Consider the following 22,205-nt stretch of genomic DNA (forward strand, 5'->3'; position numbering starts at 1 on the left):
GGCGAAGTGGGAGGTTTCTGCTGGGGAGAATGGACATCAGAGCACAGAGCAAAGCAGTCTGCCTTGCTCCAGGCAGCCCCAGTGGGGAGATAGAACATGAGCACCAGCAAGCTTAAGCAGGCTGTGAGTGAGAATGGTGCAACTAGAAATTGTATCGGTTGCACCAAAGATCTTGGAGTGGTATCCAGTTTGTTTGGTGTTGTTTATCTGCTAGCGTTGTGGCTTATCTCCCTGATGGTTTTGAACCTGTTGATCAATGTCAACTAGTTTTTATGACTAGATTTCTGAAAATTTTCTGGGGTGCTAGCAAAGGCTGGGCTGCCAATGAGGGGAGCAGGGCAGGCAGCCACCTTACCGGTGTTTGGGTAGTTCAGAAGCAGCCACAGCAGATGTTGGTCCTTGCCTAGCTGCTGGAGAAAGGGTGGGAGTGTGAGCAGAAACTTTTGGAGGGGAGAAAGTCTGGTGAGGTCCTGTGTGTTTGTGAATAGCAAGTATAGGTCTGAAGTCTTTCAGTTGTTTTGTGAGCAGTAGAGCTGATGTTTTAAAGCATACGGACCAAGAAAAACAGAGATAGGTAACCAATACACATGAGTATTTGCAAACAGAATGACCCTGGAGTAGCAGTTACCTTCTGTAAACTTGCACTCGACTTCACTTTGGACTAAATTTCATGTGTAAAGAAGCCCTGAGTCTGACGTGGGGCAAAGCTGAGTATCAGTGGAAGAAATAATTCATGGTGTGTCTGGGATGGAGCTTGGCATAGGAACCATACACAAAGGAAAGAAAGGCCAAAGAGAAGTGCACAGATGAAAAATGCAAAGGGAAATGTTGGTTGCTTTGAGCAGAGGGAAAGGCAGGAGGAGGGAACAGCGATTGCAAGTGTAATTGGTATTGCATAGCCTTGAAGTCTGGGAGTAAAACTTGATACAGAAGGAGAGTGCCAAAAGGAGAATGGACAAGGTGGTAGCTCACATACCTGCTGTGCAAGAAATCTGATTAAATCACTGCTTTATAGGCTGAGTGTCACAAAACATTGAAGTGCGCAGTTCCCTAGAACTAAGTATCTTAAAGCAGGTTTTTCTTCCCTAAGTGTGAAAGCATGCCACTTACAAAATTCATCTAATCGCATAGCTTTTACGTACAGTCTTGTGCTGCCGGTGACTCTTGTATGCACATAACCATTCTGGCTAGGGGTAGGTCACCTCTTCCTTCGTGAGTCCTCCCCAGGTAGGAGAACATGCTCAGAGCTTGCTTCCTTGAGAAAGGAGGCAGATCCGTGCCCAACTTTTTCTTCCAACTGTGTGTTCTTGGTGGCTGAGCAAATACTGCATTTAGGTGTGAGACTGGAAGGGTGCAGTCTCACATGGAGACCCATAATAAGACCCAGATGTGGTTTTGGGTCTTACCAGAGCAGTACACTACCTTCTCCCCTCCCAAAGCATCTCTATGCACACACGTGTGTGTATTGGTATAGCGCAGGTTTCAAAGCTCCCGATTAGGCACTAGTGAGTGGCTGGCTGGTGACGCCTTGTCAAGTAGAAGAAAATGAGTTACTTAAATGACCTCCTGTTTCCCATTGTCCATGTCTAGTGACATGGTACATCTTGGGGCAGGGAGGGGAGTGCAGCCGGTTTCTGAGGAGTGTGGCACGCCTGCATTAAAAGGGTTTGAAGAATTATGGAAGCAATTGGTTTGATGGTGGCGATTAGTTTGTAGGAGAGTTCAGGAGTTGACTTCTGCCCTGTCATCTTTGCTGCGGTGAAGGTAGCGCTGCGCTGTCCTCCCTTGGGAAGGCAGCTGCTGCTGCTGCTAATCTGCATTGTCCAGCAGCGGCGTGATGAAATCCAGAGGTTCTGGCCCATTTTGCAGCTGCAGCTGGCCACACTCTGGACTCTCCTGAGGTTGTCTGTGTCAGCGTTGTTCTGCTCTCCCCATCCGCGCGTGCTCAGAACTCCTTCCCCCATGCCTCTTACGGTTGGGGGCTTGAGGGTTTTTGTTTGTGCCTGTGGTTGTCTGTCTGTCCGTGCTTCTGGGGTGGTGCAATGGGGCAGGGGGAAATGAGGCTGTAGGTGGGGGGATATTTAGCGGGGGAATCTTCCGATCATAGTACGCATCCAGGTCTGCACGTGCAGGTAGCCAGAATCACGCTCTTGCCAGGGGAGCCTGTGCTAGAGAAGGGCATTCGGTAGCTGTGCGCGGTGCCACGGCTCTCCCTCGCCCTGTGCCGTACTCGCAAATACTGCCCAGCCTCTGGTCCGCGGCAGCAGCTCGGCTTTCCCAGCGCTTCCTCGGTGCATGCACAGCGTTGTGGGAGGCAAGGGTACTGGAAGGTCTCGGCGTGGCATGGAAACGGGCAAGAGTTTATATAAGCTGTTGGTGACAGCTTCGGAAGATGAAGATGTTAATTGCTGTGTGACCAGAACTCAGCAGGGAACAGAACAAGCTCTTCTGTGTGGGGTACAGAGCAACCTCATCTCTTATCAACCAACAAGCTATTTCTACTCAAACCATGCAGTTTGGGGTTTGTTTGTGTACTTTTGTTTTTAGTTCTCCTGAATGAAGGTTTTCTTTTTTTGTTCTTGTTTTTTCTCTTAACCTCTCAAATTTTTTTGCAAGAGAGTAGTATTTTCATTTCTGTAATTACAAACACACTTTTTGTAAAAGCATATATAAATGATTTGGTCAGTACTGCACAAAACTAGGGTTCCAGCAGTGCTCTGAATTCTTACACAAAGACGCCAATAGATAGGAAACTTTAAATTCATGTTTTACTGAGCTGAGCCACGTTGCACTGTGAAGGAAGGGGAATGACACATTGATTATTATTCTGTGATAATAGCAATAATACTGAAAACAAAGCTTGTTTGGGGGGTTGGTTTTGTTTTTGGTTGTTTTTTTTTTTTGCGGTGGTACCCCAAAATTTATTGGCCGGTGTAAAGAAGGAGAATTGCTCCATCCAGGTGTGTGAGCCATCTGTAATGTTGGATTGGTTGTTTCTTTCAGGTCAAAGCCACTGGACAGGAGCTCTTTCAGCAAGTTTGTGATTTAGTGAAGATTAAAGAGCCTCACTTCTTTGGCCTCAGCATTGTTAAAAGTAAGCAAACTCAATGCACGGAGCAAATGACTTGGCAAACATCCACAGACCCGCTTGTGTATTTACAGTGTGTGCATATATACACAGTGGCTGTGCCTGCGGGGAATTTGATTGTAATAAGGTCACAAAGTATGTAGATTATGCACAGGCTTCTCGAGCTCTTTTGATCTTTGGTATGTGGGCAGACAAATTGGGAGAAGGGGCGGCTTTTGTTCTCCTCCTTTGTTCTTACATGTTCCACCTCTTTGTGGGGTTTTCTTTCTCTCCTGTAGCCGAGTTGCTAGCCAGCATATTTGTCACTGAATTCAAAACTGTCAGTAGTTGAAGAAGAGGTGAATTTTAAAAGGAGTTTGGGGCCGAAAGCGTTACTTATCTTCTGAAGTCACACGCAAAGAATGTGGCACCAGGGGGAGGAAACTCAAATGGTTTGAGGGGACTGAATGCATGTGTGGGGGACGTTGTGTTTTGAAATATCGCGTGGGAAATACAAAACTTCTTAATCTGGGTTGAAGTCCAGTCTGCTTGGTCCTACGGCTTAGTATTGACCAGGGAACAGTGTAAGGCGATGCCTTAAAGGAGCAAACTGATATGAAATACTACATTTCTGGGATGGTGTGTGCATTGGCACACCACACCCCCCAACTCTTAGTAATCAGAAATGGATCTGTTGTCTTCCTTATCCTGCCTCCCTGTCTTTCCTCAAGCAGAGAAAGGACTTTTCCTTCCTAAATTTTTCTCAAGTGTGTTGTTACTTACTACTGCAACTCTAGATGTTGTTTCACTGAAGTGAGAATAGTCTTTTATGAGTCCTTCTAAATTAGGTTTCTTTTGCCTCTTTATGAGTATGTTGGGTAAAATAGTTTATTTTAAGTTTACTTGTCTCATTTCCTTTCTGCTCTCATTTTCTAAGAACTTTGGGAGTTTTTTGAGCGCAGCACTCAAACTGAGACTGGAGGAAGCTGTTTATCTCCGTAAGGTTTGTAGAGTCTCCAAGAGATTCCGTCAATGTAACTAAACCAGTAGCTAACAAATATATCTGTGCATTTAAACCAGCACGTTTCTTTATTTAATGCAAGGAAAACCTGAATGCTCTTAACTTTTTTCACAAATTGACTGTGTTCTTGTGAGTCCCCCATCCTCCACCGCCTTTTTATAACACCAGCTTTTGCCTATTCCACTTGCAGGACGTCTTGGGTAAAGTTGAAGCTCCTGTCTGCCCCTGTAAGACAGGGCAATTTCATTGCCATTTTCTTTGAATTAGGTGCTCTTCTCCTGTTCTCCTCGTGTTTCTTTCACTTTTTTTTTTCCTTTCATATCTTTCTTGTTTCATATTTTCTGTACCCTGCTTTTTCCTTCCCTCCCACCTTTTGTGTGGAGCAGTTTCCTTCTCCCTGTCAAGCACAGGGGCTCTGGCCCCAAAATACCCTATTGTGGCAGATGCCTTTCAGCCTGCTGGAAATGCAGTATAACTACCACAACCCAAGTTGCATAATAAAGCTGTGCTGACTAGACCTTGAAGTATAATGCCCGTAGCTCTAAACATAAACAATCTTCTTGCTTCACAAAAGTATTCTTCCTTTTTAGAGAAGCTAATTCTTTGCAAAGCTCCTTGAAAAACATCAAGGAAAATTCTTGCAGGAGCCCAGTAGCATGAATTAACCTCTCTTGTTTTGTTTTGCTGACTATTCCTCCTGCTTTCTGTAGTTCAGTTTGTGAAGCTGCTTAATTGGAGGCTCTGCATGCTCACCCTGGCTCCTCCCGACAGCCATCTCCCTCCACCACCCAGGCAGGTGTCAGGATTTTGGATAAGGAGGAGATTTATTTTTGTTTGTGCCTCTGTTTAACAAAGTGTTGGGGCTGAACAACGGGAGAGACGAAAGTGTCAGCAGTGAGTTTCTCAGCCTGAATGGCCACAGCCACCAAGAAGGCTGCAGCTGCCCTCAAGAGAGGGAGCAAACCTGATCTGTTTGTCATTCCTTCCTCTGGTCCCTACCTTTAGTCTATGAAAGTCCAGTAAGCTGCTGACTGGAGTCTTGTTGGGTGGGTTTTAAGGTTTTCTTTATTTTGGTTTTAAAATAACTCCAGGTTTATTACTGTAGCGCTATAACAAAGGACATCTTTTGTTTTCTGTTCCCCAACTTGATTTTTCCCCCCACCTTGTTTTGGCCAACAGACTGGTGATCGTCTCCCTTGCTGCCAGTGGTAAGTGAGGTCTTGCTTCTACTGCAAACGTAGCACTTTCCATCTCTGCATTTGGAAGGAGCCTTTAAGGCATTGCCTGCTTTTCTGGGATTTTATGGTTTCACAGCAAGCTATCATCTCAAAAAAGGGAAGCAGCCCAGTCAGGTTGTGGGGAGGCCTGGGTAAGTTTTGCATTGCCCAGGGCTGTCTTGCAGGTACTTAAGTCAACTGCCTTGGCTGAGCAGCAGGTCGTCCCGTGTCCCAGAAAGGCTGCGGAGAGAAGGCGTGGGACTGGTCTGCAGGGCAAGGATGGGTTAGATGTCAGAAAACTAGAGAGGAAGCCACTGCATTTCAGACCAAAGTATTCCTCTTCTGCATGATGGTTTCACCTCTCTGTGCTGCAGCTCCAAGATGTCGCTTTTTAAGAAATAACTGCCCTGTTTTAATAAGGGTGTATTTCCCGGTTTCTTAATGTGTATTTATTTTTGGCAGTCTGATGCTGCCACATGCAGAACAAGGTATTCTAATCCACCTGCAGCCATTACCTTGCTGCTAATTTGTCAACAAAACCCTGACTGTCAGCAGTGGCAAGAGAATGAAAATTAAAGGATTTCTGCAGAACTGTAACCAATCACACTGGGTGGATTATCTGGATTAGGAGCCCATTTGACCTGCAGACATTGTACAGATAGACTAATGCTCAGTTGGTCTCATAGTATGTGTGTGAGGGGGAGAGGTTGGGCTCCTTAATCATAAACCGAAGTTTAACCCCTAAGTGTGGCAAAAATGAAAACAGCACTACAAAGCACTGTGCAAACTGCAAACCACAAATGCTGGGAGATCTAAGCTCTAGGTCTTGGAATGTGTCTTCCAGCATTCACTGGCTAAATTTGTTGCCTTTGCTTCTGACTGTTACAGAGGCCAAGGGCAAGCTTCAGGATTTAAGATAACAGTAATGGTGGCAGAACAGATTTTTTCACCCCTTTTGCTCTTGAGTTGTTTGTTCTCAAGACGAAAGCCCCTTCAGCCAACTGTATTGGGGGGGAAAAAGCTTGCATCTGTAAGAAGAATTTGATCCCTTTTGAAAATTAAGTTCAGGAGTGTCTATTAATGGGAAGCCACACCGGCACAAAGCTTGGGACATGTTGCTCTTCTAGTTTTGTCACAGATCATCAAGCAGGCTATACCTTGTGTTCTGCTGCTGCTGAAGTGCATTTTTTCCTTGTAGTTTGCTCAGTGAAGACCCTGCAACCCTGCCAGGTTCAAGCTGGCTCCATCGGGTTCAGCAGCTGGGTCTTATATTGCAGCTCCTCCTGCAGGGTCAACCTTATCTAGTGCCCTGCGGGAGGCTTCCCTCTTGTTATCAGAAAGTGTACGCAGGGACGCAATTCACTCTTCGAAACCAGAACTGATTGTCAGCAGACAAAGAACAGCCAGGCTTCCTTTGTTGTTATAACCTGGATCCCTGTGATACTGAATCTTGAGCTTCTCCTTTCTCGGAGCAAACTTTGCTTGACCCAAGCAGATGGAAGCCTTCGATTGTGAAGGAGCAAGCTTGCAGCTCTTACACACTGCCACAGTCTCTCTGTGTCCTATCAGTTTGTCAAGATGGCTTTCTAAACAGCCAGATCGCTTTGCTTCAGCTCCCCTGCCTCCAGGATCGTCATTGAATTACTACAGCTATGGCTGTTCACTGCACCAGACCCATGCTTCCCAGTCCTCCTTACTTGTGTGCTGTGGTGGGTTGACCCTGGCTGGAGGCTCTATCACTCCGTGCCTCAGCTGGACAGGGGAGAGAAAATATAACAAAGGGCTCGTGGGTCGAGATAAGGACAGGGAGCGGTCACTTGCCAATTACCATCATGGGCAAAACAAACTCAGCTTGGGGAAAATTAATTTAATTTATTACCAATCAAATCAGAGTAGGATAATGAGAAACAAACCCAAATCTTAAAACACCTTCCCCCACCCCTCCCTTCTTCCCAGGCACTCTTCTCTCCTGAATTCTCTACCTGCTCACCCCAGTGGCACAGGGGGATGGAGAATGGGGGTTGGGTTCAGTTCATCACACATTGTCTCTGCCGCTTCATCTTCTTCAGGGGCAGGACTCATCACGCTCTTCCCCTGCTCCAGTGTGGGCTTCCCACAGGGTCACAGTCTCCTTCGGGCATCCACCTGCTCTGGCGCGGGGTCTTCCCCAGGTTGCAGGTGGAGATCTGCTCCACTGTGAACCTCTGTGGGCTACAGGGGGACAGCCTACCATCTTACCATGGTCTTCCCCGTGGGCTGCAGGGGAATTGCTGCTCTGGCACCTGGATCGCCTCCTCCCCCTCCTTCTTCACCGACCTTGGTGTCTGCAGGGTTGTTTCTCTTACATGTTCTCATTCCTCTCTCCGGCTGCTGTTTCTGTACCCCCTGCAACTTTTTTCCCTTCTTAAATATGTTAACACAGAGGTGCTGCCACTGTTGCTGATGGGCTCGGGCTTGGCCTGGGCCAGCAGCGGGTCCGACTTGGAGCCGGCTGGCATTGGCTCTGTTGGACACTGGGGAAGCTTCTAGCAGCTTCTCACAGAAACCACCCCTGTAGCCCCCCCGCTACCAAAACCTTGCCATGCAAACCCAATACATGTACTTAGCCGAGGAGCTTGGTGTTTAACTCTGCAAAGACTGCTCTGTCTCCAGTTAACTCTTCTGCATCTGTGTATCCTCCAGTACTGAAGTTCATGGATGGAATACGCTACCACGTTATTTTTGTATTCCGTGGGTATCTATTACAACAAAGGGTCTCTTAAGAAGGCAGGTGACCTATAACAGAAGTTCTCCAAAATACCTTCAGGTGATTTCTACACCCCAGTCCTTCCCCACTGTCTCTGCTTCTGCCTCTCCTCCCTCAAATACCTGCATGGATAGTTGCATTTCCTTTATGAGTTGCTTCTATATCCTAACCTAAGAAGATACAGCTCTGTTATAGTGACTTTGATACCTCCAGCAAAAGTTAAATGCAATGTAAGGAAAATGTGGGCAGAAATGTGCCACCTAGAGGGAATTGCAGGAGTTCAGGTGTTAAAACAGTTAAAAAAAGCGCTCCTTGGAAGGACTTGTATGGTCTCTTCCTATGAAGGCATTTTTTTGTTTGTACCTGCTGTCAGTTGTTTCTCTTTCAGCATCAGTACAACATCCAGCCAAGTGCTCTCCTGCCCGAGGATTGCAAGGGATGTTTGCTCTTGGTTGAGCAGTGCTGGAAGTAGTTCTGCAGCTCTTCTTGTGCAGAAGAATCCCCTGTGACGCTGCCAAAGGTCCACGGGGCTTTGCCGGGGCATGCCTTGTTGCTAAATGTAAGATGCCAACATAAAATTCCTGCAGTACCTACCCATCGTCAGGAATGACTGACCCTTTGTCTCAGTCTTCAGACCTCAATAGTTCCTAACAGCCACACTACCTTGGTGCTTCTTGATATTGCCTCTTTTCACTCCTCCTTCCGTATACCTTCTGTCCGTCCCAGGTAAAATGACCTCATCCAGGACCTCCCTTGCTTTATTCCCAGCCTCTGTTGTGGTTCTTCCCTTCTTCACTTGGGATATGTGTACTTCCCACCTAAAGCTAAAAAACACAAAGCTATCCTGAACCAAGACCCCTTAGTAAACTAATAAGCCAGGTGCTGAAAAGTGGACAAGGTTTCCTTCTGTTGGCTTGAAAGGTAACACCAGGAGCATCGAGAAGTTATGTAGAGGTGGTGGGAGCAGATGCCATGTGGATATTGATGTCCCCAGGCCACCAGCACTTGGAAGCGTGGGGAGCTCCACATGCAAAAGGAGTGTGTAGCCATCTTTTCTTCAATAAACAAACAAAAAACCCCATGCTGGTATTCAGGGAAGCTAAACAGGTTATATGAGGTCTATGGCATGTATTGTGAGGTATTTTTAAGTGCTGGATTTTTTTTAAGCTTTAGCTCTCCCCTAACTCCCTCTGTTCTGCTCCTGATCTCATTCCTGTTGCCTCTCAAGGGGAATAGTGGTGTTGCCATGAGGCTTCTTGCAGCATCTGGGGGAAATTAAGCACTATAGCCAAGGACAATTTTTCCCCCCTTCTCTTTAAGGCAGAAAATGCTTGCTATGTGGAAGTTTGGCTTTGCACTAACTCACATTTTATTTTAATTCTAATCTTCTGGACTGTCTAAATAGTTATAATACTAAAATATACTTGACTCAACCAAAGGAGTTAATGGGACATTCCTGGCTGCCAATGGGGCCTGAGCTCTGCCTCTTGGTAGCACAGGACTTACTTTTGTGGAATTTCTCAGTGCTCCTAGCCCAAAGTGGGCACAGAAGGAGAACAGGTTATTGGCATTCACCATTACTTATCTTTTCTGCAGGGAACATACCTTTCAGAAAAAATGAAACGGGCAGGCACTAGTTAATGCAAAATAATGTTTTTTTAGAGTAACAATGACTCAAAACTGATTTGACCCTGTATTACAGCCATAATTTTCTATTCCCATTTTCCCTGCAGTGTAAATAATGCCTATTGCAAATCTGCAACACTCGCTGGAACTGTGTGACTTTTTTGTGACTGGAGACATGGCCCATTATTTTTTTGCAACAAAGCACGTCCTATATTTGCTTAAATATGTAAATGTGTTAAGCTAATTTTGCAGAGTAGGAGCACTTGAATCTTTGCATTTCTGGTGACTGCTTGATTTGAAGTGAGATTTTTACACCACAAACTTTCCTTTCCATTTGAGGGCTCTTAATAGCTGAAACTGGGAGAAATGTGTAAATTGTGTTACTGCAAACTAGCTGGCTGTCCACATGCATTTCTTGGGATCACAGTGCAGTGCACTGCTGTGTTGTGCCAGGTCTGGTGTCTTTACACATATACGTGAGGGAACCTTTTGAGAGAAGCTGATATGATGTATTTTTAAGCTCACTGACAGCGCTGAGACGAGATTCATGAATGCAGTGTCAGTAGCTGCAGGTGGACAGGTACGTATTTGCATGCATGCGTGCTTCTAAGCCAGCTTCTTAGTACCTTTCAGTTGTTGTCCTTCAGCTGAGGCCAGTGAAGCAATAACAGTTTGTACCTGCTGAGTGTCCAGCCCTGTTTGGATCCACAGATCGGACATGTTCTTCCCTGGAAAGGCGACCATCTGTGCATTTCTATACTGGCCTTTACAGCACTGCTCTGAGGTGCTGCAGATCGGTGCCCTCATCTCTGTTACAGATGCTGGTTTTGAAACCAGAGGCAGTTTTAGCACCAGGCAAAAGATCTCTAAGTTTCACCACTAATCCAGTTTAAGGAAAAAAAACAACAACACAACGAACATAGGGCTGGGGAGGGAAATACCTCTTTGTTTTTGTAGATGGAGGCTTAAGCTGCAGGTTGACATTCCAGCAATATTAACTTCATTAAGGCAGGAATGCAGCACTGCATTCTTGCACGGGAGGGAGGACGGGGAGGATGCTGGGCTGAGCTGGAGAGGAGCAGGACCCCCAGGGAGAGCTGATACATCGGGGTGTTCTCCTCCTTCAGCCTGCCTTATTCTTGGGTTTTATGTGCACCTCTCGGTAGGCATGATAATGACCTGGAGTCCTCAGGCCCTCCCAGAGTCATCTCTCTAACCTAATTAACATGACAGAGATAAATAGGGGCTGTGGGGTGTGGGTAACAAATGGCTTTACTATGGTGGAACTGCTCTGTCGTCCTTTTCCCTTTTCTGTCCCAGTATCCCTGTGTGATGGGAGGCTCAGGGTATATCAGCACACTTGCTGTTGCCATCTTTCCCTCATGGCTAAGGAATAAATCACGTATTCCCTAAGCACCTCTGGGCACAGGATCATTCCTGAGCAAGAAGGGAAAACAGACCCTACAGCTTGTTACAGCCATGCGGGTTCCCTACCCTCGTTACAAGAAGGCAGCTAAACACCGTGGTGCTGGTGGAACTGATACAGGCTCTACCCAACACCGAAACCAGGACACTGTGCCATCAGGAGCAGTCCCAGTCCCGCTGCGGGAGCCCACAGTGGAGCAAGCACCCTGCCCTGGGACTGCCAAAGCCCAGGGAGGGACTGGGTACCGTGCTTCTGTTATCCCACTCCTGTCTCTTGCTGTGCAACTGCTTCCTAAATGAGCTTTTATTTACTTTTTAAGAAAAGCTTTACAGAGAATCGCTTATCAGCTTGGCAGCTGACAGCGGACAGAGACAAGGCCAAGAGATGGACCAAACCTCTCTCTCTCACTGACTAGGGCTTCTATCAGCCTTTTCTAGGCAGCGTTATCTGATCTTAATGGACTTACAGAAGCAAGGGTTGGGGCCAGCATAGCCCCCCAGCCACCCTATCTTACAGGCATAAGTAAAGAGGCAGGTACAAGATGCAGTGTCTGTGATGCTCAGACCTCTTCTTCTCCTTGTCAAAATAGCAAAACAACTTCTGTATCACCTTGTGTGCTGCAGCACTTAAATTACCACCACTAAAATTTTCAGGAATTAACAGCAATTTCAACAGTGCTGTTAAATACTGTGTTGTGTAAGTATGTGACATGTCAAGCAACATGGTAAACAGAAGTGTAATTACATTTAAGTTACAGCTGCAATCAATACAATGCAGGAAAGACCATAGGGATGGAAACAGGACTTTCTGGGGATTGTCCTCTTTATTTGTCTCCAGTGTTACTGGTATTTTACACAAGGCTTCCTGTTAGTGTGGTGTGTGGACCAGTTCTGGATAGCACCAGGTGCAGTTTCTTTCACTTGAGGTGGGAGCCGAGCAAGGTCGTGATAAGAGTTTTTTTCGCTTGCTTGTTTTTTAAAAGCTTGCAAAGGAAGTATTTTCTGTATCTGCCCCTATAAGGAACTGGAATGCTCTGGGAGGATGGCTGCAAGGTAGCTCAGAGCCCCCTTGAATACCTGCTGTAATGCTGGCCTCTGCCAGTCCTTCATCTGCTATACAGGCACGAGTGCAGGCTCTCATTTGGTTGTAAATCTCCATTAGGAAAATTTCATCTCTATTCTCTCCTTCCTTTTTTTTTTGTTTGAAATCAGAAAGCAAAAGCCAAAGCTTAGAAGTCTGGGCTGGTCTTCAGGGGCAGAAGGTTGTTTTGTGAAGGGTTCTTTTTTTTTTTCTTCCTTTTTTCCCCTCCTCCTCATGTCTAAGGAATAAGCTTTTCAACTTGGCACTTGCATCACCTGTAAAAACATTTTCCTGGGCAGGACCAAGGGCTCGAGGGACTGGTCAGGTGAATGTGCTCAGCTGGCATTGCCGCTGAAGCCTGAAACACCCATCAGGTCTTTTTTTTAAGAGACCTGAGAAGGCTCAGGGAAATCTTTCACTGGCTGAGTTGAAAGCAGCGCAAAGATCTTTCAAGACGATGTGCTGTTCAGGCTGTCTCTTGTTCACCCTCACCTGGCTGGAGAGCAAGTCCTGGTTCTTTGAGGCAGGCCAGGCTTCCCTTCCTTTCATTCACCTTTTTGCTCTATGAAAGAAGTTGGGTGTGAGCAGGAGACACCAGACCTTCTGAGGGAGGGCATTTGGGTTTGGTCCTCCTCCTTCTCACCATTTCAGAGGAGCCCATTCATATGCAGAGGATGAAACCTGTCAAACACCTGACTCTCTCCGCTTGCTTATTGCCACGTTGAACCGTGGTGCTGCATGATGGCAGAGTGGAAGTTTGGGTAGGGTTTACTCGTTTAATAATAATAAAAAACTGAATCTGCTAAACTGATGGTACAAGTAGCTTGGTAAGATGGTGTTTAACTTCTTTAAGTGGCTTCTTGCATATAAAGCAAGAATTCTGCATTTCTGGCTAAAGCATTCGGGAAACTTTAGCTCTGTATTTCTTGAATCAAGGTGTAGCTGACCTTTCTTTCATACTGTCTGGAATAGCGCATGTACTTAAGAGTCCCTGCCCTGTCTATTCCCTGGTCAGCTTTGTTTTAAAGTGTATTGCTTGGAAACAACTTGTATAGTCATCTTAAGTATTTCATTAATAAGAGTTTCTAATTCTTTAACAATAAATGCTTTTTCCTCTTTCAGATAATGAATATGTTTTTATAGACCTGGAGCAGAAGCTTAGCAAATACTTTTCAAAGGAATGGAAGAAAGAGACCACCAAAGTAAGACAGATGTTTAATTTCGGAGGCTACTGCTTTGGTATTGGACTACACAGTGAAATGAAAGCTCTTAAACTAAGGTCTATAAAGCATTTCTTGAAGATGGTCTGCAGAATGCTGTTCAGTAGCAAGATGCAGTGACTTGTGTGTGGCTGTACAATTAAGAGCTAAAACAGCTCTTTACCCAACTTTACCTGAGCAATAGTAGCCACATGGTTGCTGCTTAGCTGCTACAGGAGTGGAGAAGGTCAGTTGGTCAGTCTTCTTTTTGAACTTAGCCAAGCCTGTAAAGAGTCTGGAGACTTCATTGTTATCGTTAAGCAGAACAGCCTAAAATGACCTTTTGTGACTTGAACCTGATAGGAAGGAGAGGGCTGGAGCTGTGACTCTTCCAGAGTAGATGCTAAAGGATAGTGGAGCAAGAGGAAGGATATTTTGTTCAAGAAGAGTCTTAGTTCTTTAAGGCTAGCCAGCCCTGTCAAGGGAGGGAGAAGCTACGTGAAATAAAGACAAGCCTACGTAGATGTTTAGTGCTGGTCATTCAGACATGATAATGCCTGTTTGTGTGTGTCATTATTAGAGGAGCCGCAGTCGAGAACAAAGTGTAGCATGCAATTACATTCAGGTATCTTAATTAGCTTATTATGACTTTTTCTACCTTCCTTAAAGGTTTTCTTTTGCAGAGTAGGCATGCTTGCCATTTCTGCTGCTTAGAGAAGTTTGCAGAGGACTAGTGAGGTTTGGGGATCTCTCTTATCCCATACTGCTTCTCCCAAACAAGTGAGGGTTACTTCAAAGACAGCTGCCAGTTGTGCAGAGGGCTGTCTGTCCAGCCAGTGAGGGTTTCCCGAGGCAGGTATTTCTGGTCACCTCAGGATGGGGTATGCTTTGTGGTTCCTTTGAGGCTGGATTCTTGCAACACTTTCTAAGTCAGGGTAAGTGGTGAACCTCTGGCGTGAGGTGAATCATAAAAGGCTGAATGAGTTGCCATTGGCAGTACTGAAGTCTGAGAGGAGTTAGGCTATCGGACTGCATTAGCAGAGAAGGATTTAATTCCTGTGAAGAGGTTTCAGGTGGAAAGCCCAGTCCAGCTGATAAAATAGGGTGACTATGAGCAAGTTCCAGAAATAAAATAAATATTTGCATGATGATCAAGAAGTCGCTGTCTGCATCAGATGTGCACGGCATGCCATGTACCTTGTCCCAGTGAGATGGGTCTGACCAGCAAAGCCTTGGAACTGCCTGTGTGAGCAAAGTTACCTGTATGAACATTAAAGAAGCGAGTGGCAAAGTAGGACAGATGAATGAGCTAGTAAGATAAGATGTTCCTTTTTTTTCCCCTTCTTTTTTCTCCTGTTTAAACAAGCCCATAAGTCTGAAAGGTAGACTGTAGTTAAAACAACAGCAGAACTCTTGCTGGCTTTGTTCTAACAGACATCTTCAGCGTGAAGCAGACATCAATGTCTCCTTTTGGTCTGTGGCTGCAGGAAGGTGTGAATAACTAAACAGTAGCCCTGCCAAACAAAAGGCAAGGAGTTAATATCAGGCTGGTGCGCCTCAGCCTCGGGGAGTAAATGCTGAACGCAGCAGCGTGTGTGTGTCCCTGCTGAGTGATGTGGTGCGGCACAGAGATAGCTGGTTACTCCTAGGTGTGCCCTGGAAACGCCGCAGCCGTGCCAGCGTGGCACGCTGCCCCGCCGCCTTGCCTGGTGCTTTGAGGGAGGCTGTGTTAAACTTGCTGCGTTCAGCGCTAATGCGTCTGCGGTGCTGCCAGGTGCTGAGCTAGGTAACTCTGGGCCAGGCTGGGCATCCCCAGGCTACGCTGGGACTCTCTTATACCTGCTCATCCCCCCCATCCAAAATCTTCTGCCCTCCCTAGGATGTTTTGCCATTCAGCCCATCTGAATGTTTTATGATGCCTCATTGTTGTGAGCCTCCAAGACAGTGAGATCCCCCTAAAACCTGCCAAGAGCTAAGAGTAGACGAAACGAAAAGCAGTATGGGGAGCGAGCTTGGGAGTAGAGAACACTACCAGATGGGGTAACAGGAATTTTGGATGCTGAACATTAACTTGTCTTCTGTCTCTGCTCTAGGGAACAGAGAAATTCAGCCCTCCTTTCGTTGCGTTCTTTAGAGTACAGTACTATGTAGAAAATGGAAGAGTAATAAGGTAAGTTCCTTTCTGTGGTAGTTACTGTGTTTTGAATTATTCACTGTGTTCTTAAAAGGCAGAAAAATAATGTTTCTTTGTTAAGCTCATCTCCGTGAGCTCACAGCTTAAACAATCTGCTTGAATTTTTTTTTAGACCTTCACAAACTTCCTCACCCAGCCACGAATTTTTCCCCCCTGAATCATAATCCTTATCCCTAGGAAAATTGTGACTGCTTTTCCATCTGTGTTTAGAGAGCAGGTTGAATGATGACAGTATCAAAATAGGATTAACACTCTTTTGCTTGCATCTTTTGGTTGTGTGAAAAAGCATCAGATGAATATACTAAAAATAGCTATTTATACTCCAGAGCACGTGCTAATAATTTTGTATCTGTTTTTTGTATCTGAGCAGTGCTCTGTGCAGTCTGCTCCTGGAAATGGACTTTTGTAAATGGACAAAAGAAATTACTTCATAAGTTAGAGTTTTGCGTTTGTAGTCCATTCACATGGAATATGGGCTGCACTCAAAACACCACCACCCTCACCCATGGTACAGAACAAAGGATGAGGTAGTTAAAAATGAACAACTGACAGAGTTAATTTGCATCAGCACTTCTGGTGTGGCTGTGACCCCGGGGCAAGCCAAGAGCTGGGATCATTTGGGTGGATTAAAATCTTTACCAAATTTTTGGCATTTGTTCTCATCTTAAACAAAGCTTGGTGGTTTTTTGTTTTTTCTCTCTCCATAGTCTTTCATTTTGGATACAGGGGAGTCTTTTTTCTGGAGTCTGTTTGGCTGTTAAGTGTTTTAGTTTTGCTTTTGGGTACAAAGGGAGATTGCATATCATTTTACCACCCCCAGTGTACATATCCTTTAGTGTCACAAGGAACTCTCTCTTGCACTAGTAATTTGAGAGGTTTGTGTAGCCACGCAGAGGCCCCTTCAAACTACACACACATACATACACGCTTTTACAAGCAGACTGTAGTGTCCAGCACCTCATCTATACGTCTGTGTCAGCAGCCTGCTTCCCATGAGCTCTTACAGCGGGGGACGGCGGGTGTGTGTGTTATCAATGCTTACATGATAGTTATGCCTTATCAGACTATCCCTATTTAGCAGCTTGAGGAAGAAGACAAAAAGAAGCCCAAGGCTCCTGTGTCTTTTGATCTACCTTGCAGGGAATTAGCTGTTGAAAAGTACCTTGAGCCTAAGGCAAGGTGAAATGAAAAAGCAGTGCCAGGTTTAGAGGGGAAAGGAGGACAGGTGTGCAAGAAACAGGACTGGGATTCAAGGGAGTTGACTCTCCTGGCTGCTACAGGCTTTCGAGAGAAACAGAAGTGCTTGATGTAGTCTGTCTCCAAAACAGGTGTGACATGATTTTTCTTTCATCTGCCTTCTGCCCAAACTCCTTAGATCTCATGCTCCTCAAGATAGAAGCTACCATTTCCCATGTTTTACAACACTTAGCGGGAGAAGACCTTGATCTTGGCTTGGTGCTCCCTACACACACATAACTGTATCAGGGTAGCACTGGCACACATCAGGGATGTCAAAGTGTAATCCCTCCTCTCAGAAGGAAGATGTGTTTGAGGGGCCTTATCTGTGCCTGGACTTTCTTTTCTTCTTCAAGTAAATTTGCCTTTGTGTCTTGCAGCGATAAGGTGGCACGGCAGCTCTACTACTGCCATCTCAAAGAGCAAGTACTTATGTCTCGGTGCAACCACAAAGAAGAAATTTACTTCTTGCTGGCTGCCTACAGCTTACAGGCAGACTTGGGCAACTTCAGGGAGAAGGTCCATGCTGGCAAATATTTTGAACCTCAGGCTTATTTCCCACAATGGGTAAGTTTTGGGGGATCTTTCTGTCAACAGACTGAGCGCGCAGCAGAAGCTATGTCAAGGTGGTACCTAACTGCAGCCACGCAACTTCCCCAGCTGCCACTGCAGATAAGGCAAATGGTACAGCATCACGCTGAATTTCTCTCAGATGATATCTCCTCTCTTCCCACTGGATGTAGGTGCCCATTCCTCCTGGGCTCACACATCAGTGAGGTGGGTGGTGTGTACCCTTCCTTGGTGAGGGAATGTGTTGGCATCAAGTGAATAACTCTGACACTGCAGCTGTCTTTGTTTAATTCTTCTATGGCTGAAAGGGTTGTGTGTTTGCAGTGGTACATCAGCAAGATCTGCACAACCTAAGCTCTACAGAAAACCTCAGGGCCATGAAGCCAAGTCCATTGCCCTTTGTTCCTATCTCTGTAATGCTTACCGCTGGGATGGATAGACCCAAGCCCTAAGGGGTAGTACTGCTGTGCAATGCCTCTGGTGCTTGCTTTGTCATTAATCTCTGGCTCAACTGCAGTAAGAGAAAAGAGAATGGCCTGGAAATGGGTTTGCATGTTTGTTTATAAGCGTGTGCATATGGGCTTGTGCCCTTCAAGACTTGCGAACAGCTTAGAAAGCCAAGGGTTGGTTTAGTTGTCAAATGAAGGCAAACTAGCTAAGACTCTGTCAGAGCTGGTTGCCTGCAGAGAGTTCTCTTCTTGTGGTGAAATGTCAAGAAAACTGTTGATAAACACTTTAGCGTCCATAAAAATAGAAAGGGAAGCCAGCTTTGCTGCAGACACTTCACTTTAACATGGGATGACGTCTGCTGGAGCAGGATGTTCCCTGGGACCTGGCCAGACCTTCCTCTGCAACCTGCTTTAGTTCTGGAGCCCCCTTCTTTGCTGTGACAGTGGATTTTAGCTCAGCTTGTGCCTTGGGATAGCTGTCGAAAAGCCCAGGTGCCTCTGGTGTTTGGCTGCTTGTCCCCAGGTGAGTTGTGTCTCCGCTGAAAGGTGGCACTCTCCCCTGCTTTGGGGAGAAGGTTCAGAGCAGTGACAGAGGTTGCATCGGGGAGGCAATGCTGGTAGAGTCTCCTTCATGCACAAGTCCCAGCCTGCCTGTCTTGCTGTGCAGAAATGCATCTTTCTCCCAGAAAACAGGCCTTCCTCCCATGTTGTTCCTTGCTATGGGGCGCCTGGCAGGAGGTAGCTAACAAAGGGCTGGAAAAGGTGGGTCTCGTGTGCCGTTTCTGGGGCAGTTAAAAGTCTTATCACAGACTATTGCTCATCTGGCAAACATTGCAAAGGCCAAGGCAAAGCCTGGCTCACCTACGCTGAGCCACAACCCCAAGCAAGTATGTGGGTGATTTATTACATCATTACAAAGAGCAAAATCTGGCAGGCATGGGGACGCTTCTCTCCCTGCCCCTGGGCTCCCATGGGGAGATACTGAGCGATCTCCTCCTCCAACGCGATCTCTTCCTCCAACACGTACTTAAGATCATTTGGCCAAGGGCTGCCCCAAGCCTTGTGCTAGTGAGGAGAGGCACTGCTGCCCTGGGGTGATCAACCCGGCTTTGAACTGTGGAGCTGGCGTGTCTCTTTCTGCTGATGTTGCATAGCTGGTGGCATCGATGTTGTCCTCCACTGAGCCCAGCCTCCCTCGTGGGAGGGCAACTAATCTGGCAAGGCATGCAGGGGAGGGCAGAAATGTTACCGAACAGAGTAAATAAGGGGCTTAATCTAAACTGGAATTGGGAACTGGGTGGTGATGGGGTCTGGTTGTTTTGAACAAGGCAGGTTGTTCTTGGCAGGATGTTCTCAGGCACCTGGTGGGATCTAGTTTTAAATGCCCCCAGTGGTGGGGGATTTTGTGAAGTGAATTCAGCCAACACCCCTCTTACCTGTCACTGCTGCTCGCAGCCTAGAAGGGGTCAGTCTGGCACAGGAGGGGGCCAGGCTGCCCTGGAGCCTTGTACGGAGAGGGCACGTGGGCAAGCATGGGAGCTGGGCACTCACAGGGCAAGAGCAGAAGGCCCAGTGTGGGTTTTTCTACTGCTTAGCAAAGCCACATGTCTGCCAACCACTCCCGACAGATAAAAAAAATACCTTGAGATAGTCTTATCCACCCCTTTGAGGATGGAAATGCTAAATAAGCCTAATGTGTAGTTTCTGGTCTTAAAAGGACCACCTAGCATTTCTGCAGTGTTTGGAGATGTTGCTATTGATTGTGTTGGCATGCAGAGCATTTACAGATGCCAAGAGTTGGGAAAACTAATTCCAGTACTTAAAAATGAAAAGAGTTGACATGACCTCTGTAGTCTTAGTCTGTTATGGTTTTGCCATCTAGGATCTGTTTGGAGATATTGGTATCATCTGGGCTGCTTTAAATGCTTATCCTCCAGGGAGGTAGAGGTGAATGTGGACTAACATCTTGAGGGACCGTATGAACCTCCTCCACCTCTGATCTCTGCTTTGCTGTTGATCACAGCTGCCTGCTGTGGGGATCGCTGAAGAGTTGCTGACCTGTTTGTTTTTCTTGTGGTTTAGATAATTGCGAAGAGGGGGAGCGACTACATCTTGAAACATGCCCCAGAGATGCACCGGGAACAGCAAGGGCTGAGTGCTAAGGAAGCGGTGCTGAAGTTCATTAAGGAGTCCTGCCTGCTGGAAGATGTGCCTGTCCACTTCTACAGGCTGCAGAAGGTTAAACAAAGAGCTTCTTAATTTGAACTCCTCTCCCATCATTAATTGGGTGCACCATTGCATTTTTTCACTTTCTGTTTATTTGAGGGATGGTTGCCTGATTCAGAGAGGCCAGACAAATCTAAAACGTTCAGCCAATGAGGCTTGTCCCCACAAACAAATCTGTTGCCGGTATACCAGTATAGCTGGAATCTAGTTTTGTTCCTCAGCCAAGAAACTGGCCACAGGAATGACAAAACTTAATTTTTGTCCCTGCCTGTCAGTAGACTCACACCAGGGAAATCACTGAGAAGGCTTTTTTTTTTTTTTTTGTTGCGGTCCATTGAAATGGTGACAAGAGGTTGGCCAGCTTTCACACAAATGCCATGTAATAACTGAAGGTGACATTGAGTCATCCTGACCTTCTTACCCCCCTCCCCTTCCAACCCTGTCAGAGTGGTTGGTGTTTTTTCAGCTGTATGTCAGTTTTTTGGATTCCTGGATTGTTACTTGTCTCTGAGTCTTAGACTTCTGATCCAAACCTGCTTAAACAGAATGCACTTCATTTTCACATGCTAAGAGAGTTTAGGTCTAGAAATAGGACTAAAGAGAAGTTTTCTGTTCCACTTGCATGAGCAGGTTTCACTCACCTAATTAGGAATGGCTTGGACCTTTTTTTCCAAATGGAGATACTCTACTTTGTCAGACTCAAAATTAAACTTCTTGTTTGTTTGTGCTCAGTGGGAATTATGTCTGGGAGGTATCCATGTCCTTTAACCAGATCTAGCAGCTCTAGTTACTAGAGAAACATGCATTTTCTGGAGGAAATAAGTTCGAGTTTGGTCTGTAGTCCAGGCTTAGTTTCAGTTCCTCGCAAACCATAGATGCTCCCCCTACTTCTTCTCTGTCCTCTGTTTTGATTCTAATGCAGTTAATGACACCATTGTAAGAGGGCTGGTTACACTTGAATGCCATAAGAAATCAAGCTGGCAGGACATGATACAATTTATATCTGAAAGCACCAGGGCTGTGAAATTGGTCGCTCTTAATATCCAAATTCCTGTCTGACTTGAACTTACACTTTATGCATTGCTAATGCCTTCATGTGTTGTTTGATCCACAATGCGCTCTTCTTCCTGCTGTGTGACACACTTATCTCATCTTGTGATGAGATATCCTCCTCCTAGGTGACACCTGGGTCACAAAGCTCCCGATCGAGCACACAGGGGTGCCACATGAAGTGTGGTGGCTGCCCTGAGATTTCAAAAGCAGCCACTTTTGCCTTACACCATCCTCATGGCTGCTATTGAGGTTGGGAACTCCAAAAGAAAGCACAGCACTGAGACCTGTATCTCTCCTCCAGACCGATACTGATTTACGAAGCTCTTTGCCCTTAGGAGGCAGAAAACATTTCTTAGTGACTTTAAACTGGAGACGTGGATGGTACCAGGAGCAAAGGGTGAGGTAATGTTATGGCATAAGGCTTGGATCTTCACAAGCCAGATGGGGAGAGAAAGTTTTGATGTAAAATTTGAGCTCTGCGAGCCCATAAATTTTTACCCCAAAATTTTCTTCCTCCTGCTCCTAGCAGGAAAAGTATGCGTTCTCCTCCCTAACTCTGCCATGCCAGGAGAGACTGAAAGAACTAGTTTGTGATACTTTTTGGTCTTCAAGCAAAGGAATCTCATTAGAGACTGAGTATATCATACTAAGATACAGCATGAGGAAAAAGAAGGCAGTATTCCATCCCAGCCGCAAACATTTAAACCACCTGCTCCCAACACTGAGATCAAAAGGTTAGGAGGAAAGTCCCTGTAACTCTGGGCATTGATGAGCTCCCTCCCGGCCAAAGGACACCTAAGGTCCAGCAAGTCCCTGGATGGGAACAGCAGTGCTGCGGCAAGGAGAAGGGGACAGGCGTCCCTTCTGTTTTAGGCTCCCTGTCACCTGGGGAGCGAGAGTGGTGTATGTTCGCAGGAGCAGCAGGGACAGTATGTGGCAGTACGAGAGGTTACAAGGTACCTCTGAGAGCAGGAATTGTCCATGCCTTCAAATCACTAAAGCTACAGGATTCCCTGTCCAGGGCAGCTAGGGCGTTTGCTGGTGAAATGTTTGAGTTGCCCAACATGAGGGGATTTTAGGTGTAGATATTACAGG

At 46.1% G+C, this 22,205-nt stretch overlaps 1 protein-coding gene across 3 annotated transcripts in view; it reads left to right on the plus strand.

Moving 5' to 3' along the window:
• The window catches only part of FRMD1 (FERM domain containing 1), a 43,033-nt gene that overhangs the window by 13,147 nt on the left and 7,681 nt on the right, over positions 1-22,205 (plus strand). For all 3 annotated transcript variants that reach the window (XM_069800824.1, XM_069800826.1, XM_069800825.1), the window contains exons 3-7: positions 3,004-3,094; positions 13,306-13,385; positions 15,476-15,552; positions 17,193-17,379; positions 19,914-20,069. In XM_069800824.1, the coding sequence (XP_069656925.1) occupies positions 3,004-3,094; positions 13,306-13,385; positions 15,476-15,552; positions 17,193-17,379; positions 19,914-20,069 (591 nt within the window). The remainder of the gene's footprint in view (positions 1-3,003; positions 3,095-13,305; positions 13,386-15,475; positions 15,553-17,192; positions 17,380-19,913; positions 20,070-22,205) is intronic.

The sequence above is a fragment of the Haliaeetus albicilla genome, chromosome 13 (genome assembly GCF_947461875.1).
Source record: "Haliaeetus albicilla chromosome 13, bHalAlb1.1, whole genome shotgun sequence".
In the NCBI taxonomy this organism is placed as follows: Eukaryota; Metazoa; Chordata; class Aves; order Accipitriformes; family Accipitridae; genus Haliaeetus; species Haliaeetus albicilla.